Source organism: Mastigoproctus giganteus, chromosome 3, assembly GCF_048544385.1.
Source record: "Mastigoproctus giganteus isolate SK-2022 chromosome 3, ASM4854438v1, whole genome shotgun sequence".
In the NCBI taxonomy this organism is placed as follows: domain Eukaryota; kingdom Metazoa; phylum Arthropoda; class Arachnida; order Uropygi; family Thelyphonidae; genus Mastigoproctus; species Mastigoproctus giganteus.
In genome coordinates this window covers 235555210-235579173 of record NC_143577.1, presented here as the reverse complement: position 1 = coordinate 235579173, position 23964 = coordinate 235555210, and the positions used below count along the sequence as shown (strand labels likewise).

Sequence of the window (23964 nt, the reverse complement as noted above, 5' to 3'; positions counted from 1 at the left end):
AGAGGAGCAAAAATTAGATTTCCAAAGTCGGGGGGCAATTAGAAGGGACATAAATATAGTATCAACGGGAGAAGAGACAAAACCAAGCAGTACTAAAGAAAAAGGGGGCGAAAATAAGCTAGAGGGACTAGAGAGACAGATAGCTGGGATGGAAGTTAAATTAAATAGATTATTAGGAGAATTGAACACAAAAAAGAACGCTCAAGATCAAGATAATAGACAGTGGGGCGAAAACACTCAAACGGGGCAGATCACAAGAGGTGGATACAGCAGGGGGTGTATAGGAGAAGTCAAAGAAGTTAGGCGAGAAAGATATGGAAAGAAATGCTATATATGCGGGCGAAGCAATCACTGGACTAAGAACTGCTGGTACAGGGATAGATATCACGGGGACAGAAATAAACACTGCCAAGACAGGGGCACAAATCAAGGGCAGCATATAAGCATGAATGCTCTGCATCTTAGACGCTGGAAAAATAATTCCTGTGGAAAAGGGGGGAATAAATCAGGCAGCACAAGGACGATGCCACACACACTTAGAAGTAAGTTTATGAATAAAGAACCAATAGTTTTGGCCACCCTAGAACATAAATGGAATCATCCAAGGCAAGTGAAGTGTTATAGGTGTAGCAGATATGGGCATATAGCCAGATTCTGCTGGACTCAGATGGTGGATCAGGGAGTCAAGTATGGGAATACTGATCCCAGAAAGTCATGGAAGATCAAGACAGGTCGATTTTATCCTTGGCGCTCAAGAAACTTCATATTTGGTCCAATAGAGTGCAAGGATAGGCCAGAAATGAGAGAGATGAATTATGGAAGTCCGGTAGGTGAGAGAAACGATAAGAGATCAAGCTCGGAAATTGAAAAGAAAGAAAAGAAGTGGAAAGAGACTGAAAAAATTGATGTGAAAGGGCGAAAGAAGGGACCCAGACGGCGGAATAGAACCAAAACACTACACGTAGGAACATTAGAAGTAAAGGAGAAAGATAAAGAGAAACATGAAGATAGCGAAATGTTAAATAAAGTGGAAGAAAGTGGAGGTGAAAAGAATGACAACTTGGTAAATGAATCAACAGAGCAGAAAAGAATCGAATGGCCATGGAACCACATAACTGAAACTTCCTATGGGAAAAGGGCCCTCAAGTTGAAAGAGACAAACAGGCTACAACAAATGTGTCTAGGAGCAGCATTTAATGAGAACATGGGATGGGAATAGTTTTAGTGAAGCCCAAAATATACACTTAAGTAGTGTACATGTATATTATAGTATTTAGGATAATCTAGAAGGGCAATTAAAGGTGTTGGCATGTACTTGCTTAAAGACAGATCAAAAGGGAATATAGAGTTGTTGTTAATAAGTAGGCCATGGAAGTAGACGCACAAGCAGGGAACCTGTAAAAAATTTATAATGGGGATATAAATTTTAGAGGGAGGCGGAAGGAATGTAAGAACAAAATTCTTACACTTATCCTAGCGAATGTTATGTTATAAATATTATAACATAACAAGAAAAAAAAGATGTAAATAGTAAATAATATTATTTACATAGGATGATCTTCAACCAGATTTCGATCGCTCTGTACCTTACAGTCAAGTAGGGGAGGATTAACGTAACAACGGGAGGTAGCAGGACGGTACACAAGACAATGGGAGCACTGGAACACTAGTACAAAGGGGGCACCGCAAGGCCAGTTCATGGTCGCATAAACAGAAAGTGAGCAGCTCTTTGGAAGGAAAGAACAAGGGAACCGACTCCCCCTTGTGGAGAGGAAGATTTTAAGAACTAGGAGGGTGAAGAAAACCCTGGATGCGATATACACTATGTAGAAATGGCTGCCGCTATTTGAAACAGACCGACTCCTTGAGCACTTACTAATTTCAAGGAGCGGTAGAGAAGAAACAGAGTGGACTAATGGCGGTAAGTGAATCGGGAATGATCACAAGGAAATATCTAGAAATTTCTAGACGCCCTGTAGTTCATCGAAGTTGATGAAAATTTCGTAAACAGGAAGTTACCGCAGGAGAGGGAAGGGCCAAGAAAAACGGAAGAAGTGGGAGAGAGCGAATGAGAATAATGAGATGATGGAGAACGAACGACGATTGGATCAAAATACTGTAGAATGAGCGGCTGAAACAAAAGGCAGATGCAAGACAGGAAAGGAAAGTTTTTTGTGGGAGAGTGGTGAGTTTTGGCAGTGTGGAAGTTTGGGGAGTTCCCATGGAGATGCCTGAGTGATGTGCGGCTGGAAAGAAATCCCGAGAAGTGCCGGGAGAATCGCCAGAAAGTAGCGGCCAGAGTAATGAGTTGTGGGAGATGCTGTTTAAGAGTTGTTGAAATAGGAAGGAGATAATCCTTGAAAGATGGAAACACCTATACTGGAGCTGAGTAAAAAGGATCGAAAAGCCTCACCATAGAACGATAAGGAAGAGCTACATAGCCAGGCTTCTTAATAAAGCAGTAAGAAGAGTCCTGATAATCCTATTATGCTTCCCAGTTTCGTCGAACTGATCAGACGCCCAAAAAGCAGGCCGGAGCAACTTATTTAATAGCCGTATGGAAAGAAGAGCGAGTTCCTGAACGTAGGAGAATCCCTGTAGATGAACAGCAGTACTTTGCCGATGAAAAATTCCAGTTGGAGCCTGATGATGCCCTATGCTGTCGATGATGAGTCGCCCCTGAACTGAGAAAAGGTAGTGTAAAGAGTGATTCCCTAAGTTAATATGTAAGTACGAGATAATAATTTTAAGCTAGATTTGAAGAGAAGGACTTTAGAAAAATGTTTATTTAGTTGATAGTAGATTTGAAGAGAAGGACTTTAGAAAAATGTTTATTTAGTTGATAGTAGATTTGGTATTGATTAGTATAAAAGGAAGAAAAGGGTTCATAGATGTATGTACTTCATCTCAAGGATAAGTTAAAGCAAGGAAGATTTAGATACATGTACTTGAGACTGGTATGTTCTAAGTTAAGAAGTAAAGGTGTTCTATGTACTTGAAACGTTACAAGATATTAAGATTGAATTATTTTGGAAGGGATAAATTAATGAAAGATTATAGCGGGGATTTATAAATCTAGGACAATATCCATAGAGGTGTTAAGCCCACTGAAGTAATTCCAGTTGGGAAGTTTAACTGTTAGAAAGTAAAAATAATGTTATGAGATGTAACCTAAACCAGAAGGAGAAAAGCAGAAAGACACGAAGAGACATATTATATCATTTGCTATTAATTTTACATCTTAACACACATATAATGCCAGTTATTAACATTATACCAATTGATGTTGTATGATACAATTCTTTAATGTATATACTGTGAAATAAACAAATTTGTATATGTTTATCATGTGTAGTATTGAGTCATTCTGAATACTCAGCCAGTCCAGAGGAGACATACACGAACCATTATTCCCCCAGAATCTGTGATCTTCTGTGCAGTATACAAGTCAGGTGTTAACGTGGAGGGGAGGTAAATTAAGGGGGAAATTTAATTGAGGAATACAAAGTTAAAAGAGGTGGGTCTGGAAGGTTAACGGATTTATTAATAAATAAATAAATAATAATAAAAGAAAAAAGTATTATCCCCTAGAATAACTAACACCACAAAACTAACCACCCCCCACATTTCATCAAATGAACTACTGCTGTAAGAGCAACATGTTAGTACCACAGTGGTATAGTATTTAGGGTCAGGCGCCACCGGTGGTTTCCCACATCTGAGTCGATCATGTTAGTACCTTGTGATATAAAGCAAATGAGCAGATATTATGTAAGGATGCTGCATGTGTGCAATTCCTAAGAGAATGAGATAGATTTAAGTGACGCTGAACGTAGTATGATAGTCGGCGCCATATGCGCCGGTATAAGCATATTGGAAACTAACTCTGTTGGGGTTTTCACGAACGACTATGGCTCAGATGTATCAAGATTGGTCTAATAACTAAATAACAATCAACCAACAGCAATTTTGTGGATGGGAATATTGTGTTGACGCGAGAGGCTATCTGAGGCTAACAAGACTTGTGCAGGGTAACAGAAAAGCTATAGTCGGTCAAATAACAACCCAATACAACAGCAGTAACTAAGGAGGAATTTCAAAACCTACAGCTGATCATACGCGTTCAGGAATGGGATATCGCAGCATATGACCGAATAGGATTCCACTCCTGTAGCAAAAAAAAAAAAAAAAAAAAAAAACAAGAGGGCACAGTTACAGTGGGTTCAGGAACACCGATGTTGAACAGTGAAGAATCGGAAAACGCTGTCTGCTGTCTGATGAATCTTGGTTCCTGCTGTTTTATTAAAAGGAAGGTCCAGAATATGTACCCATGTGCTAGGTATCAACAATGCAGACTGGCGTTGCTGGTGGTGATGTAATGGTGTGGGGAGTGTTTTCGTGGCACATTGGATCCCTTGATACTAATGGAGCAATATTTGAATGCTATGGGTTATTTGGAAGTTGTTTTGCGAAGAGGCGCATAATGAGCCATGTCACAAGGCCAGAATTTGACACAACTGGTTCTAGGAACGTGAGAGTGAATTCAGCTTACTCTAGTGGTGCTCTTTTCCACTCAGTAGATTTCAATACAATTGAACACCTGTGGAATGAAGTGGAATGAGCTCTTCAGAGCAGAGATCTCCGACCATCAATTTGCAGAAACTGTGAGAAGCAGCTGCGTTAACATGCACCAACATTTCTAAAGCATGCTGGTCTGGAACGGCCTGCTATACACAGGTAAGGAAAGACAGGAAAAATACTTAAAAGAAATAGGTAAATGAAGTGAGAGAAGGTAACATTGATTATTTTATATTTTAATTTAATTTAAATAATTTGTTTATTTCGATTATTTTATTTTTGGATGGTGTTTCATATGGGTGCTTCTTGGTATCATTTTTACCAACACTAATATAATTTTGATAAGAGAGAGAGTGACCTATTTAACTGGAACCGTTCCTAAATGGGGGTGGAAACTACTACATTCAGTGAGTATAGTAGTTTCCACCCCCTTGTTAATCATTTGGAGAGGTCTGGTTCGAATCCCATCATAGACTACAGGAATCTCATCACGAATATAATAACTGGTCCTGGAATGGCAAAAACTCATGCATTCATCATTGTTTTTTTATTTTTTTATTCTTTTCAGTTATGTGGTTTTATTTTCTCATTCTATTCTAGCGCAAGCTAGAAACAATACAGAATTTTTCCATTCTTCTGAACTTTGTATAGTGACAGGCAATTGAAAAATCTGATCTGTAGAAAAGCATTGTTATTAATGCTTCCCGTTTTACTGAAACAAGTTTTGGTTGTCAATCAGTGTTGCAATCTGATATGCGCCACTTACAGATAATTCTATCTTGATCAGTGCCGCCCCTAATTTTCCACAGTACTGGTTCTTAGTGTACAAGTTCCATCCTTTCACTAAATTAAACAGCCATCATTGTGGGCGTATTTACGTGACTATACAGGAAATGGGGTGGTTAAACAGAAGGCTAAAAAGTTGAAACAAGGGCAGAAGTGAACATCACTGATCATTGCAGAGATTTATGTCTGAGCTCTTACAATGGACCTTAACGAGTCTTACGAGGATTAGCCTTGTTTAAAGCCATGGCCACCTTCTTCCGCTTCACCAAACATAGATTAATAACATATAATTTAAAATTAAAAATCACAGCGTAATTTTAATCATTAGAGTTCCGGTTATGTGAAGTTAGAGGTAAGGAACTGGATTTTAGTAATGTTGTGTCCACCTGGTGTAGGTGTTGAGTATGTAGAACAAGGCTATATGACTACCGCGTGCGTAAAGAAAGAGGTCAAGTCGTCTAAAGAGTGTTTTGTCTGATGACGTCACAATACCTATCCAACAACAGCCAGACAGCAAAATTACACTAACGAGAGTCAGAATTTGTCACTTGATTAATTTGGCAGAAAAACAGATAGAATATACACAAGGGGAAAAAATGGTGACAACTGTATGTCATTTACACCGTATTTATATGTGTACGATACAGTTAGCTGGGGAAGGGGAGAGAGATGACGTTCACTCGCCTTTTCCCCCCTTTCCAGCCCAACTTTCTCCAGCTTTGTGTCTAGTTTCATTCGAACAAATCTTTTGTATAATACTGTTATTTTTGTTGTTTTGGCGCAACCGAAGCTATGAGCTAGGATCCATGGGAACCCGTTCACCATCTCTAGATCTATTCTATATGCGAACATGAACATGACACCATGGATGATCAAAATTCTGGAAAAGAACCTCATCACTCTTACCAAACTGTTAACTAATAGGATTGATTCTCCCGACGTGCAAGAAATCATCTTAGCCTCAAGTACCCATCCAAGAGAGCGATATAAACAACGGTATTAGAGATATGTCCCCAGAAACATTATGGAACATTTCAACAATCTGCAAATTAACCCCAACAAACTATTAGATAACAAGAAATACAGGAAGGAGGATATCCTGGAAGACTTGCATCGAAGCACCGACCTCCAGTGAATCTCGACAAACACGATCAAGTCACTCACTCCATCTACCAGTCCATCACATGCCATCGACAAACGCATAAAATTCTCTGAAGTTCAAGACTTTGGCTGTCATTTAATAGATTGAATTTATATTGTAAACTTAATTAATTCTCTGTATATATGTTCAAATGTAAGTTTTCTTCCTCCTGTAAATATGTATACATATTTCATATGTTCTGTAGTCGATTTGGCGACGAAAAAACCGCGTTTCCTGGAGAAAAATCCACGTACCCTCGCTGAGACCGACTAAATCAGCCAAGTTGTGTAAAAGGCCCATAAAAATTCCTCGCATTATCGATGGGATTCGAACTGAGATCTTTTCCACCCAGTGTGGGAGGACGCTGATTATACCAACTGCGCAACCCACGAAGGCTCGAGCGATAGCATGAAATCCTCGACTGAGACGGACTAACTTCCTGACGGGGAGAAAACCCATGAAAATTCCCCGTCTTGACAGGCTTCGAATCTGCTCTCTTTCCACATGGTGTTAAAGGACAGTAATCATAACCACTGACGACGTATATTCGTTCCAACTACAGTCAGCATACTTCTGCTCAAGTTATTCAGCTTAGGATCAGTAAAAGGAATACTACAATATCCACCCAAAGCATATAGTGTATGGCAGTGATGAGCTGCCAAAATCTTAATAACTGGTTCCCTATAAAAAATTGTGATTTAAGGGATATAATACAGTATGTATTTTTTACACCTTTCTCCATAAGAAGTGGCGATGCATTTAGTTATTGGACTACATACATTGGAATCCCAATCAGAATCATACCTATTTGCTGGATTAAAAACCTGAACTTCCGGGAGCGGAAAACCATGAAATGCTTACTAGACACTGACTATCACCGCTCCATGGTGGTTGTTGCGTGCGTGTCACGCAACAACCACCATGGAGCGGTGATAGTCGGTGAGAAAGGCTAAGAGGCGTCAGTATGTAGTATATGTAAACTGGGTGTAAGCTGTAGTCCATTTGCCTGTTCGCTGGACCAAATACCTGAGTTTCTAGAGAAAAAACTATACAAACCTCTTCGAGAGCCCTACTAACCGCGGGAAAAAGTTCGTAAAAATTTCTCGCACCACCGTTTGCATTTCAACTTTAGGATCACACACCAGGTGGAAATAACCACATCAGGATCATTTCCACCTGGTGTGCGAAGATGATGATTATATCTACTATACCGTCTGTGAGGTGCAGAGCCTCATATGGTGACAAAAAGTTGATAAAATTTTCGAACTCAGGTATTCTCTACATTTTGTCTTTGTGGGAGGAAGTGGTCATTTGAGGAAATTTTATTATTATAAATTAGCATTAGTAGAGGCATATGATGCAAGAAAGCAAGTTTATATATCATAAATGCCAGAGTCCATCTGAAAATTAGGCATTAAGAGAAAATTTAGTTTCTTAATTCACTCTAGTCAATTTATTTTAAAATTGTTTAAAATTGATAAAATTGTTTAAATGAAATTTAAAATTAAACTGAAATAAAATTATATCGATTGTAAAAAACAAAACAACAACAAAAAAAACCTGTTATATTTGGGTCACCTGGAAAATTACTTTCAACTATCCATATGTGTGTCTGTAAATTGCACGTGTTTTCTGGTCGATTTTCCTGCTTTACTGGACGAAAAATCCCAAGTTTTTCAAGGGGAAAAAGCCTTGCTATCTACTCCTGAGACCAAATAACTCAGCCACGGAGTGAAAAAGCCCATAGAAGTTCCTCGCGTCATCTACGGGATTCGAACCCGGGCCTTTTCCAGCCGGTGTGGTGACGACGATACTACTGTGCTACCGCGCAGACAATTTTGAGAACAAAAAAAGAACAAAGAACTGTCTCCCTTCGGAGATAGGAGACAGCCCCTTGTAATCTCCAATACACCTAGTTTCCATTCCTACCGCCGAAGAGGTGTGACTCTACTACATGTCTCCTTCTAAACACCTTATCGATAAATCTACAGAAGGCCTGATCATACTGCCGAGTTGAGAACAGGACAGTAAAGTTAGTTTCGTAAAAGATGGCAGTCTCTCTCTCTTAATCAGCACTCTCTAATTGGTGTAAAGTACATACTGCAGTGAAACATGGAGGCAGGTCTTCAGCCTTCCACAAGGACAAAGACCAGACGCAGCCAAGCCGAGTAATCCTAACCAGAGTCTCAAGCCATGCCTGCCAAAAGGAAACAAGTGTATGATCCGAACTGCAAACCAAGATCTGAGCTCATAGTTGACGACATTAATTTCAGGTGGAAAGGCGAATGCTAGATCGTCTGCATAAGTCACCGTCCAAATCCCTTCCATGTCACACTCAGAGAAGCTCTCCAGAACATTCCACATGATAGAGCATAGAATAAACCTGGGGAGAGCAATGTTTCACTTGGTACGACTCTTCCACGTATCTAGATCTTATAATCATTCACCAGATGGTCTTATATAAGTTTTTGGGACAAAGGGCACAAATTATTGGACTAATCTCAATATAGTCATATTGGAATTAGTCCAATAACTGTATTGGGATTAGTCCAATAAACAAGTAACAACCAGTATGCTGTCGGAAGCAGCTCGGTGATGCGAGAGGCCAATGGAGATTGGCAAGATACAACAGGAAGGCTATTGTCAATCAAATAACCCTATACCACAGTAGTAACCAAAGGAGCATTTCAAAATGTGCAACTCGTCGTAATTTGTCACAGAATGGATATCGCTGTCGACGACCGCAGCGACTCACACTCCTTTCAGAAAAAACAAGGGGGTATGATTATAGTCGGCTAGGAACATTCAAATTGGACAGCAGAGGATTGGAAAAATGTTGTCTGGTGTGACGAATCGCGGTGACTGCTTTTTCATGCTGATGGAAGGACCAGAATATGGCGAAAACAGCATGAGTCCGTGTTCCAAATGTCAACAGTGCAATATTGTGGGGAATGTTTTCGTGTTGCACATCGGGTTCCTTGATACCAATAGAGCAACACTTTGAATGCCGTGTTGAAGGATGCCATCTAGAAGTTGTATTGCAAGGAAGCGCAACCCTTCAACTACAGTTAATCCATCACCGAATGGGTTCTTCCGACAGGATAATGAGCTATTTCATAAGGCCAGAATTGTATACAACTTATTTTAAGGAACAACAGAGTGAATTCAGCCTATTGTGGTTGTTTCCTCCAGTACGAGATCTCAATCCAATTGAGCCCCAATGAGATGAGGTGGAAATAGTTTGGACTAGAGATTTGCAATCCTTCATTTTGCGACAACTGTGGGAACCAACTGAGCCAGCACTTCTCTGGTACGTTTTCGACTTCTCGTTGAGTTCATGCAACAATGCTTTTATCCTTCAGAACAGCCTGAGGGCTGTTAAGTTGGTGTACCCAATGAGGTGACCACTCAGTGTATGTGCATGTCCACATCACAAATAATGATATTGCTGATTTTTTCGTGTTAATCATCTGGTTTTGATGAATGCTGTTTGTAATATTTAAGCAACAGTTCCTTTTCAACCAACTAATATCAGTTGGCAGATTTCTTTTGGAACGTTCCACATTTTGTTAGAGTTTTGGTCTCAGAAGTACTCATGGCATTACGCAATAACTACCTGCGTGTAATTAACAATTTTCTTAATTATTTAGGTTTTGACGCTTTGGTCTTCCATATGATGATCTCTCAATAACATGGAAATCATGAGATATCACCAGGTCTTGCATATGCGATTTCTGCAGTCTTGGTGTCTATTCAGCTTCTGATTAAGGTTTAAACTCACCTTACTAGTACTGTATTTCGTTTTTTTTTATTACCTACTTTGAAAATGAAGAACTACTTTTATTACAGTTGAATGTGATAAAAAAAAAAGCGACATCCGGCTTTTAACTCACGTTTTTATAGAAATGCAATTTCTTGCAATCGTGATGTTTTCTCTTTCAAGCCTTCTACCATTCCTTTCTTTACTCGGAAGACAATAACATTCCGTACGCTATGATGTAATAGCAACGACGAGCCCGTCTTTAAGCTTAGAGAGCACAGACATCACAGTTCCTTCTAGCTATTTTTACAGCTACCGCCACCTGTCGTGTGTGGCCTTGAAATGGATGCAATTCTCTTTGGGCACTTTTCCCAAGGCTGTTTGTTGGGAGGCCACGGGATTTCTAATGGAGGCAGCTTATAGGTGGGGTTAGTGATTGAGGAAAGCAACTATGGTGCGATGGCAGAGAGTCACGTGTAGCAACCGGACAGTAGTTTCCACCTGTCATGGATATTCGACAAAAGCGACCTTGGAAAAGGCTGGTTTTGTTAGAGGTCTTCCGTCACACGTGCCCTCGCTAGAGAGTGTGATACATCCCACTGCGGCTGACTGACAGAATTCTGTAGTTCATTTTCTTTTGGACTTAAAGAGGTCAACTCATGGCGAGGTATCATGGATGGCTGCTCGAGGTTGCCAGGGGCAAGCTCCCGTGTCCTAGTATAAAATGACTGGGAAGCTTACAATGCGCTTGTAGAATTTTGATGCAGATAACTTTTGTTTATCGTGGACAATGCATTGTAAGAATTGTATAAAATTGAATATTTAGTTCCTTAAAGAAATTGTTGTTAGTAGTAGTATTTTAATGGGTGAAATAAATCCTATTTACAATAAACGATGTAAAACGCTAAAAATGCATAGCGTTTCTTATCTAAGGACAAAAGACTTAGGACAGAAGTAAAGAAGTGATTACAGCACTTGTCTATGGCACGATTTTATCTCTCCATTGTAGAGGTTTTTATTTACGAGCAAAAACTATTGACTTCTGTGAAGCTGGTCTTATGTAATAAAATAAAAACGATTTTGATTCGTTGGTTGTAGGGTTTTAGACACATCAGCAACTTACGTCTGTAAATTGCGAGTAATCTGTGGTCGATTTGCTGTTTTGTGGACGAAAAACCAGAGTTTCGGGGAGGAAAAACTATGACCCAGTGCTTGAGACTGGCTAACTCAGCCACTTTGTAAAAAAGGCCCTTGAAAATTCCTCGCTTCATTGATGGGATTTGAAATCAGGTCTTTTCCACCCGTTGTGAGAAGGACAGTGTTTATACCAAATAAAGATTATGAAATTATGAGGTTTTTTTAAATAGAATTTTACCAATTATAAATTATAACGATCGTTTATAATATATAGAAAAGGTTTAAAAACAGTGAATAAAACAATGTTTTTCATGCTTTATAATACTACATAATAAAAAATAAATAAATAAAACAAACCAAAAAGCAATGCAGTTTAGAGCTCTTTCCAGACAGTAATATTGAATGAAGTTGTGTTTGATTTAGTCCAAAGCAACTATTACTGTGAGGCATCCGTATATTTGTGTCCAAATTGTGGTCGGTTTGACTGTTTTACCGAATGAAAAAGCCAAGTTTTCGCAGAGAAAATTTGGGATTTACGCTTGGGATCAAATATCATGAAAAGACACTAATTGTAACCATTTTGTTATCCGCAAGGATTTAATTGAAGTCTAACCTCTTCATTTTGTAAGCTCAGACCTTTTCTTATTTGGAAAGGTCTGCGTTCCCAGATCTTTCCTTATTTGGAAAGGTCTGGGTTCCAATGACACTAGAAAAATTTCATAATTTTAAAACATTTTCACTTGGATTGTAGTTAATGGGTAACGACTGGAGACGTAGAATATCCCCGTGAATTGTTCCACTGCTTTGTCCCAAAAATGCATCACTAGCATAGAATGCATACACACGCACAGACGATTGCATGATACAAAAGTACCTTGTTTGTGTCTAATCAGTATGATTTTAAAATTAATGAATAAGATTTTGGGATTTATCTGCCAGTAAACAGAAAATGTTTCAGTGTTTTTTTATTTCTTGTGCCTTATTGTTATTATGCTAGAGAAATTTCAAATTTTTACTATATTATTATTGACATTCGTTACTTGTATGCTATTTTGATAAATACGAATTTCGATGCAGATTGAGATTTTTCGTTGCAGGTTGTGTAATATGTATATGCACGTGCAATTACAGACCTGTTAGCCTAACGTCTGTTCCAGTGAAAATGATGGAATCACTGGTTAAAGAAGTAATGCAGGACCATCTGGATAGGCATGCAATTATACTGCAATCACAGAATGAATCTGTTAAGGGGCGGCCTTGTCTAACCAATCTGATAGGATACTATAATGTAGTGACCAAGGAACTGAATACAAAAAATAATTTTGACATAATATACTTGGATTTCAGGAAGGCTTTTGATGCTGTTGCACATAAAAGATTGCTGTACAAACTGGAGCAATGTAGCAGTAAGAGCAAGTTACTGCTACGGATAAAGGGATGGTTAAGTGGAAGAAGAGGACAGGGTGTGGTAATCAACGGGCATTGCTCTTCATGGACTGAAGTTATTAGCAGTGTCGTAACTAGAAAAGTGGGCCCCAATGCAAAGTTTTGTGTGGGCGCCCCCTCAAAATTGTTTTGGTAAAAATAAAAAATCCTGAAAAATTACCCTGGAAGCAGCTGCTATGGTAATACCATTTCACCTCTATTCACTGTAGTTTCGCTTGTGCCTTGCAGCCAGCTAACAATGAACATGCTTCGTGTGAAAAAAAATATTGGTCGTAGATATAGTAAATTTTATCGTAACTAAAAAACTTGCATTTTTACTCAATTAAATTTTTTTCTCTTTCGGGCAGGAGGACAGTGGGCCACCTTTCGGTCGTGGCCACAATGCACCGCATTGGCTGCATTGCATATTTACGTCACTGGTTATTAGTAGAGTTCTCCACAGTTCAGTGCTGGGTCCATTGTTCTTTTCTGTATTTATTAATGATACTGATGAAGATATATCAGGCTTGATGAGTTTACAACTGACATAAAGTTTGGCAGGGTGATTAAGGCAGGTTTTTTTGTCAATGATAGACAGAAACTTTGCTAGCAGGGATAAGGAGGTGATTGTCCATTTGTACAAGGACATGGTTAGGCCATATGTTGAGTACTGGAAACAGATCTGGAGACTTCACTTTAGGAATGATGTAGAGCTTCTGGAATGGGTGCAGAGAAGAGCAACCAGACTGGTGAAGGGAGCAAAAGGGTGCTCTTACCTAGAAATGGCTCAGTTCTGCAAATTGCAGCATCTCGAGATTAAGCACTTGCGTGGAGATCTGATTAAGGTGTTTAAAGCTTTGAATGGATTGAGTAAGCTCTATATTAATGGCATTCTTCCATTTGTTGAGACTACACATATGAGCGAGCATAAATTCAAGTTGAGGAGGGATCGTTGCAGGATAGATTTGCAGAAGTTTACATTCAGCCAGTGGGTGGTTGATTGTTGGAACAGGCTTCCATCTGTTGTTGTTGTGGAAGTGGATGGGTTGTTCAATAAATTCAAGGAGAACTAGACAAATTATTGGAGGGTATGGATGATAAATGACCATATTGTTTGCTTTATCTATGTCATTTACTACCTATGGATGGGTAGACTGTAGGTTTTTTTTTTTTTTTTTTTTTTTGTCTAATGCTATATAAACTTGCTTTCTTGCATCATTTGCCTTTATTACTACTACTACTACGTCTGAAGCTGAAACTAACGTTTTATTTTTCACAGAATCCTTTTTGGGAAAGCTGCTACACTTATAAACGAATGGTCTTTCGGATATCACTGCTGTAACTATTTTGCCGTGCACTAAACCATCATGTGATGCATGATATATGTGGGAAAATTTGCTTTCAGCTAGAGATTAATTTATTGTTGGAAGAAATTACCATCTGGTGTTATGGAAATGCGTAGTTTGAATAAAATTAAGGATGAATTTGACAAATAATTAGAAGGGAGAGACAGATGAGGAGGATAGTTTTTTTTTGGCAGAAGCTGTATGAACTTCCTTCCTTACATCATTCGCTACTACGAATTCTAATATAACTAGTTTCCATGAAATTAAATCCCTTACGATTTCTCTTTTCAAGCCATCTGTGTTTGAAAATCAAAGTTGGAGCAAGACAGTATTGGAAGGCGTCTTTGTGTCCCAGTGGCCTCTCTCATTTGAACAACCCAAGGCATTTCGTGGGCACTTCGAGGTCATGCGTCGGCAGCCGCCCACTCGCCCGCTTGAAATCCGGTTTTCCCGTTGATTTGAGGAGGACAAGCACGTTGGGGACTGGTCTCTCTTGAAGGTAGTCTTCACACTGTATTGCGGTCTGTGGCGCGTGACTTCCGCTGCACACTTTCTTAGCTGAATAACTTACACTGTGGAACACACGAGCTATTGTGGTAGTAATGACTCAAAAACGGAAATCCATCTGCTTACAGTTGTCGATAGGATCAGCGTTTTTCCACACTTGACCTTGGTCAGTGTTACTGGCTTATTTACCGGAACTTGAAATAAAGGGGAATCGATATACTGTATATCCATTCTCAGTCGATTTTTTTTTTTATCGTTTCGTTCCTGCCACAAAGGATTATCGGTTTCCGATTGGGACAAAGATGATACCTTTTGAGAATAAAGTGGAAACTAGGAGACATCTACAAGTTATTATTGAATATTATAAAATTCAGCCAACACTAAGCAAATAATACGCATGATAATTTGTAATAATTGCATTATAAATCATAGGTGCCTGTCATTTACTATTGCGTTATAATTATTTAAATTATGATGCAATAGCGTAATAATTTAAATAATTATATAATATATAATTAAGCAATTATTATTACACTAAAATAATTTAAATTTATATATGTATTTAAATATAAATAATTTAAATGTGAATATAAATTATAAGTAAACATTAGACAGCAGTTTTTTTTGGGAAATTTAGGGCTCTCGAATGATTTTTATGATTTATTCATGTATTATTATTTTTAAAAATTTAATTTGTATCAATTGTTTTTATTGCACCCTCAACATGTGCTTTCAGTTGACCCTATATTAAATTATGATTACTGCATTTGATTTTCATGATCATGATTATTTGTCAAAAATATTAACAAGAACAGTTTAACAAATTTTCAAAAAAAATTAAACTTACCTTACAAAAATCATATTTGCCGAATATTGAGAAGATTGTAATTGTCTTTATTTTATTTTTTATTTTACTAGATATCAATGAATGTGAAATACCATCTTTAGCTGCAATATGTGTGGAAAATGCTGAGTGTTGCAATCTTCCTGGCCATTATGTTTGTAAATGTCTTCCGGGCTTTACAGGAAATGCAACTGTGGCTTGTCTTGGTATGACCATATTGTTATTATTTATTAAAACACTTATGTAAAAATCAGTGATGTAATATGGATATTATTTAATTAATAAGATGTAAAGTAATGGCAAAATATTATTTATAATATTTTTAAAAAAATATTTACAAAATTCATAATTTAAAAATGATGAAACATTTAGTTAACTTTGTTTTAATTTTAATTAATGAAATGCTTTAAATTTAATTTTGTTAAAATTTTACATTTTAAAAATATTTTAAAATGTGAAAATATAAGATACAAAATAGATATTATTTGAAACTTATTTCAGATATTGATGAGTGCCAGGAGCCAGATGCATGTGGGCATGGAGCTCATTGTGAAAATATCCCTGGAAGCTATAAATGTTATTGCCCACCAGGATATGACGGGGATCCATTCAGAGAATGTTTTGGTATGTTATTAATTGTTTTGTGAAAATAAAGAAAAGAACATTTTAATCAGTCTCAGACAATGAGTAGCTTAATTTTACTTCTAGAAAAACAGACCAAGGGCTCATTCTGGCTGTGGTTGTTGATAGATGAACAGTAGGTATTTAAAAATCTTATATATTACCGAATTTGGATCATACCATGGTTGGTTTGCCTGTTTCGCTTTATGAAAAACCAAACCCAAGTTTCTGGGAGGGAAACCATCACAAAAGAGCAACTAGCTGATCTTGGTGTTAAAAAAAAAAAAAAAAAACCTGCCTCAACAGGTTTCGAAACCATGTGTTTTCTATGAGGCTGAACTTTGCAACTACAGATATGGTGTGCCTGTAAGTTGTTATTTTTATTTTATTTTATTATTTTTTTTGTAATAGATATGTATTTAAGTATGAGTCCTGACTTTTTTTGCTAGGACTTCTGCATGGGATGATGCATTATAAAGATAATCCAACAGTACTATATAGCATCATAATATAAAAGCTCAAGGTATTTTCAGAAAAATTGTATGTTTGAGTCATCTACGAATTGAGTATTGTCTTTTGAGTGTATAAAATCTTCATGGTTGGGATAAAAGGAGTGATTGTTGCACTTTTGGTACTATGTAAATTTTTATTTTATTTTATCTTACTGTTTGTTTTATGAATTTAAATGTAAAACAAAAAAAAAATTCAATGGGTCTTTGAACCAGTGAGCCAAAATTAGATGGTTATCAACATCTTTCATTGAAATGATGACTAATTTTGATGAAAACATATTATTAATAAAGTTATATGTATTTTAATATAATATAAAATATAATATAATATAAAAAGAATAAAGTAACAAAAAGTAGCAAGGTCTCATTTCTGAGCAGGGGGACCATGCAATTTGGGAGGATGCACTAGATGTGACGCACTTGGATCCTTACAGAGAGGAGAGCCTCAAAGCATTTCTTAAATTATAGCATAGCTATACTGTAATAGAAGAAAGGGGACACCCAGAACCAACCATGCTCCCACACCTTCAGATACCATTGCATGCTCTTGTTTCTGTATATAGCCAAAAAAAGCAAATTAAGATTTATACAGAATTCATTGCACATCTTAATAGCAAACTTAATTTAATTTTTTGGCTGTATTCAGAAACGAAGCTTTGATATTTCATACACTTTAATGTTTTATAGATCATATATGGCTGAATCTTTTAGCTCTAAAGTTACTTGAGGTCGGATATAAAAAGTTTTTAGCATATAAATGAATATATATATATATATATATATATATATATATATATATATATATATATATTAATGTATACACTGTATTAATAAATATTGAGGCAATATTTATTTTTAAAATTTTTGATTTGTATAGTTACACAATAATTTTAACTTCACAGTAACTATAATTATATTTTAAACTATAGAAAAGATTAATATTAAGCTCTCATAATGTCATGAAATTGCATGGAGATTTAATAACAATAAAAGTTTTTCTCTCTTTGATTGTTTGCATTGTGAAAAATTAATTCCTTTAAGTTTTTAATATTTTTAATACACCCAAAAATAGTTTTTAAATGAATAAATTAATATCTAATACATATATTAAAAATTATGATATTTTAATTCAGATTTAGATGAATGTAGAAAGAATCCATGTGGATCGGGAGCTGTTTGTACCAATACGAGAGGAGGTTATACATGCAGCTGTAATAGAGGTTTCACTGGAAATCCTACTCCCGAGGCAGGCTGTGTAGATGTTGATGAATGTGTTGGTCCTCGAAATCCATGTGCTAGAGGAGCCATATGTACTAATACTCAGGGTGGCTTTTATTGTCTTTGTCCAGAAGGATATACTGGAAATCCAGCAACAGCTTGTAATGGTAAGGACATAAATACTTGTAAAGGAATTGTAATTGTTTCTCCAGAGAGTTTATTTTAGTTAAGGTTACTAGAAATTATATAAATTTAATTAATGCATAATTTTTATATTTATATTTAAATTATGTAAACTAATTAAAATAAAATTAAAATACTTTTGAATGAATATTTTTTAGATTGATATTTAATCATTTTTAGGGAATTATATAATACAGAATTGTATATCTTCACGTCACATGAGAAGCACTAACTTTATGCATAAGTCAGTGATTTAGGTGCTTGGGGCAAACCTTAAATTTGGCACACCCTGCTTTAAACATTTTTCATGAAAAATGCATCTCACTAAAAGTTGTACCTGAGAGTTTTGCCTGGTATGTACTTTATGTATTACCATGACTCTATATGTGAGGCACCTTATCAGCAATGCCGGTATTCCAAATGCATCACAAAGAATATCTTACAGTTTTTCAGGTGTGCATCAATGCAGTTTCCTCCCCTTTCCTGCAAACATGGTTAACTAAAGGAATGATTGTAAATGGAGAGCAGTTCAAATTAAACAAGAACTTGAAATTATTCAAAAGTTTGAAAACGGTGCATCCATTAAGAATCTAAAGAACCATCATAATGAACCTGAGGCTTATGCTGGTGCAGCATAAGCCTCAGGCTTCCTTGCACCACATGGCTAATAATAATAATAATAATAATAATGTTGGTGACCAAACTATAAGTGACAAATTTAAAAAATAAAGGGAAGCTATTCGATTTAAAATTGAGCTTGTAAAAAATAAAGGGAAGCATCGTATTGGACATGTGAGTAGTACATGTTAAGGTTTTTTGTTTTTTTTTCGTGGTTAACTGCGGGTAACTGAATCAGTGGATCATCATCATCATCATCAGCCATTTTCAATCCACTGCAGGATGAAGGCCTCTCCAGCAACTTTCCAGTTCCTTCTGTTTTGAGCACTGGCCATCCATTTACTACTCAAAAACTCATGAATTTCATCTATCCATCTCCGCCTTTGTCTTCCAGGTTTTCTTCTAGCTCCTCTTGGGTACCATTCTGTTATTTTCTTAGTCCATCTGTCATCATGTCTTCGAGCTATGTGTCCTGCCCAAGACCATTTTAGTTCTTTAGTTTTGATAAGAATGTCCTTTACTTGAGTTTGCTGCCTAATCCATGTGTTTCTCTTCTTATCTAACAGTCTGATTCCCAATATAATTCGTTCCATTCTTCGCTGTGTAGTTCTTAGCTTCTCTTCCATTCTTTTGGTGAGTGCCCAAGTTTCACTTCCATAAGTCGTGGTGGGGAGTATACATTGGTTCATTATTTTACGTTTCAGACAAACTGGGATATTGCTCTTCAGTATGTGACTATATTTCCTGAATGCTATCCATCCAAAATTTATTCTTCTCTTGACTTCCAGCCATTTATCATTATTACAGCTAATAACTTGTCCCAGATAAGTATATGACTCCACCTTTTCAATTACTGCTCCTTCAATCATTATTTCCCTTTCCGTGGCATACTTGTTCATCATTACTTTTGTTTTAGCCATATTCATCTTTAGTCCAAAATCCTTACTAACTGTGCATAACTGATTAAGATTTTCCTCTAATTCTTTGGGATCGTGGCTTATGACCACAATGTCATCTGCAAATCGTAAATGGTTTAGGTACTCTCCATTCACATTGACTCCTTTCTGCGACCAGTCTAATCTTCTGAAAGCTTCCTCAAGGGCAGCAGTAAACAGCTTCGGAGATATTGTGTCTCCTTGTCGAACTCCTTTCTCGATTTTAAATTTGCTACTGTCTTTGTCTAGTCTAATAAAGGATGTAGCACTCTCATATATTTTCTTCAAAATCATAATATATGGAGTATCTATGCCTTGTCTTTCCAGTGCCCGAAACATTGCCTTATGCTGTATAGAGTCAAATGCCTTTTCATAATCCACAAATGCCAGGCATAATGGTGTTTTATATTCACTTGCTTTCTCCATTAGCTGTGATATTATGTGAAGGTGATCCATAGTTGAGAATCCTGTCCTAAAGCCAGCTTGCTCTTTCGGTTGATTCTCATCAAGTATTCTTTCTAATCTGTTAGTAATGACCCTTGTGAACAACTTGTAGATATGGGATAACAAGCTAATTGGTCTATAATTTCCAATTTCTGATTTATCTCCTTTCTTATGCAGCAAAACTATGATTGCATTATTCCACTGCTTAGGCATCACACCTTTTCTAATGCACTTTGTGAAGAGCCTTGCCAGTTTTTGTGTTATGTCTCTTCCTCCCAATTTTAACAACTCTACAGTAACTTCAAAATCAGTGGATACTGGGGCACAACTGTAAATTTAAATACAAATTTAAATTTAAAGTCTAAATTTAGATATAATCTAGTCTTTGATCAACTCACAAAGAAGATTAGGAGAGCACAAAGGAGAAAAGAAATAATGCAGGATCATATCGACAAGGCTGCGGTTATATTTCAAACACAGCATGGGTTTATTAAGGGGAAATCTTGTCTGGCTGACTTGATTGGATACTACAATGTCATCACAAAGGAATTGGATGCAAAAAATAATTTTGATATCATATTATTATTAGCTACATGGTGCAAGGAAGCCGAGGCTTATGCTGCACCAGCCAAAAAAAAAAAAAAAAAAAAAAATCCCGAGTTATCCTGAGAGAGAGAGAGAGAGAGAGAGAGAGAGAGTCAAAAGTAGAAGGGAATCACCAAGAAAGAGAAGAATACTTGGGTTTCAGGAAAGCTTTTGATACTGTTGCACATAGAAGTACAAATTGGAGCAGTGCGGCATTAAGGTTAAGTTGCTGCTATGGATAGATAAAGGGATGGTTGATTGGGAGAAGACAGAGAGTGGTGATCAGTGGACACTGCTCTTTGTGGACTAATGTTATTTGGTTAATGAAAGTATGCTATTGCAACAGGATCTAGAAAAGTTGAGCAGATTGGCTGAGAGGTGGCAACTGAAGTTTAACATTGACAAATGCAAAGTACTGCACATGGGTAGCAGTAACCCCAGAGTAACATACCAACTGTGTGGTGCAACACTCAGGGTAGTGGTAAATGAAAAAGACCTGGGTGTAATTGTGCAGTCAGATATGAAGTTCTCTGAGCAGTGCAGAGAAGCTGCCAGGACAGCTCATGGGATTTTGTCAATGATGTACAGCATTTTTGCCAGCAGGGATGAGGAAGTGATTATCCAGTTGTATAAGGCAGTGTCTACATCTTGGGTACTGCATACAGGTTTAGAGGCCTCATTTTAAGTAGGATGTAGAGTTGCTGGAATGAGTGCAGAGAAGAGGAACAAGATTAGTGAGGGGAATGAAGGGGGTGCTTGTACCAAGAAAGGCTTCAGTTCTGAAAATTGCAGCATCTGGAGACTAGGCTCCTGTGAGGTGATCTCATTGAGGTGTTAATGACTGAGAGGAAAGTGGAAAAGAAATTGTTGAAGTTAAACATAAGAAAGGCACCTGAGGTGGATGTGATCTATACAATTATATTTAGGGAGGCTGCAAAGGAAGTAAGCAAACCCTTAACCATAATTAGGAGAGCACTCTTGGATTCGGGGGAGGTCCCTGCAGACTGTAGATGTACAAATGTATCTCCAATTCACAAAGGGGGATCAAATGGTGACATGAGTAATTTGAATGGATGGATTAAGTCTTTGAATGGATTGAGCAAGCCCAGTGCTGATAGGATTCTTCCTTTTGCTCAGACTACAAATTGAGAGGGCACAGATCAAACTTCCATCTGTTGTGGAAGTTGATGGCTTAAGTAAATTTAAGGAAGAATTGGACAAACTATTGGAGGGGATGAATAGGTGAAAAGGGAATTGTTGTGTTTTTTTTTGGTTGATGCTGTATAAGCTTGCCTTCTTGCATCATTTGCCACTGCTAATGCTAAATCATTTTTTATATTAAATTATTGTGCTGTAATGTCTTTACACTTATAAAAAACTATCATTGTGGACTGTATGAGTTTCCTCTCCCCCCAGACAAAATTTTTATGTGTGTCACTGGCTTGGTGCTCCATTCAAATTATTGCCAACTTTGGCTAGATTTCAAAATAATAGATTTAAAGAGGACTAAACCATAAGGACAAATATTCCATATAGAAAATGAAGAAAATGAAAAAAAAATATAAGCCAGCAAACAATAGTGTCAGCAGCAAATATAAGAATTTTATGAGCTAGCTATACAAAATGTGGTGTACAGATGTGATAAGTGCTTAACTTGGTGACAAATTTTTTGAAAAAATAAAATACCTGTTATTGATAAAAAATTACTCCCCATTTTTATTTGATTAACTGTCATATAATGGAGTAAATTTAACATGTTTTCTTAGTATCAAATAATTTCATGATATGCATTAATTTACTTTTATTCTTTGATATCATATGAAATTTGTTTTTTTTTATTTGATATCGTATGAAATTACTTTTATTCTTAGATATCAATGAATGTCCCCATGCTTGTGGAGCTAATACAGAGTGTACTAACAGTCCAGGAAGTTATACATGTCGATGTAAAGTTGGATTTGTAGGAGACCCATATCTTTCTGCTGGTTGTCATGGTATGTGAGTTATTTTTTATAAAAGCTTAGTTTACTCTTAGATCTCAAATTTGTTTAACGATAAGATATTTTTGTTTAAATTATATGACACACTTTTAAAAATATAGAATTATAATTTCCTAAATCCAAAAATTTAAATAAATCTACACCAAAAAAATTAAATCAACACCTTATGAAAATTTGGAAGTATTCATTTAATTATATCATCTGCTGTTTTTTTAAAATTTAGATGACAATGAATGTAGTCGACCTGATGCTTGTGGATACAATGCTATCTGTCAGAACAACCCTGGAAGTTATAGTTGTGCTTGTCAGGAAGGCTATACTGGAAACCCACAAATCCTTTGTGCTGGTAAGTATTCCCAGTGTTGTTTATGTAAATAAATTCAGTATTTGTATTTTTCCAAGCATTGTATGTATCGGCATTCCTATGATTGCCCAGGCAGGGAGTTACCTTTGCTATTTGCTTATTTGAAAGGTTAAATAAGAGAATATGTTATGTATATCTCAGCAGCTGTAAATAAGAATATGATTTAATCAGTGGCAAAACTACAAGGTTTTATCTCTCCCATTAGATTGCTAAACAGCCTCCCTTATGATCTTGAACAACTATACCAAATCATCCATCTAGCTCCCTGACCCCCCCCCCCCCCCATTGTAGTAGTGACTGCACATATGATATGAATATATAATTAATATTTTACTGAAGTACTCTTAAAAACAAGGAAGGTTATCATAGAAGCAAAAGCATTTCCATCATTATGAAAATACCATCACTTCTAAAAGAAAAATTTCTTATATTTAACATTTACACTTTTATGAACATGTTAATATATTTATATTTTCATAATAGTGTAAATGTTTTTAAGTGTTCTCAGCAATGAGTATTGTTATTCTCATATACAGTGAAAGTTTATTATAACAAATATGGTTTGTAATAAGAATCTACCAAACAAATATTAATAGTAATATATCATCATTTTTAATAATGTTAAATATAAGATACTTCTACTTTTTTTGTGAGTGAAATATATAGGAATATGAAACTTTTCTCTGTAATAAGTGCTTCAAATTGCAAATTTAAAGCACATTATAGAGAATTTGAAAATGTAATTTTTCTCATACAGGTTTTTACAAGTATATGTCTGTTGCTTAATTTCAACTGTTTCTGATGCAACTTGGCATGTGCTGTTATATTTTCATTCTATCGAATTATGGAAATAAATTTGCTTAGGATGGCTGAAGTATCTGAAGTATAGAAAAATGATGATAAAGCAAAATATAACTTTTCTGTCTTTCTTTTTCCATTTTTACTGGTCAGACAGCCAAC

The 23964-nt window shown here is 36.5% G+C and overlaps 1 protein-coding gene across 3 annotated transcripts in view; it reads left to right on the top strand.

The window, feature by feature from the left end:
* Positions 1–23964, top strand: part of LOC150088897 (uncharacterized) — a 599507-nt gene that overhangs the window by 99482 nt on the left and 476061 nt on the right. For all 3 annotated transcript variants that reach the window (XM_090369705.1, XM_090369706.1, XM_090369707.1), the window contains 5 exons: positions 15599–15730; positions 16026–16148; positions 17791–18042; positions 22512–22634; positions 22864–22986. In XM_090369705.1, coding sequence (XP_090225831.1) covers positions 15599–15730; positions 16026–16148; positions 17791–18042; positions 22512–22634; positions 22864–22986 — 753 coding nt within the window. The remainder of the gene's footprint in view (positions 1–15598; positions 15731–16025; positions 16149–17790; positions 18043–22511; positions 22635–22863; positions 22987–23964) is intronic.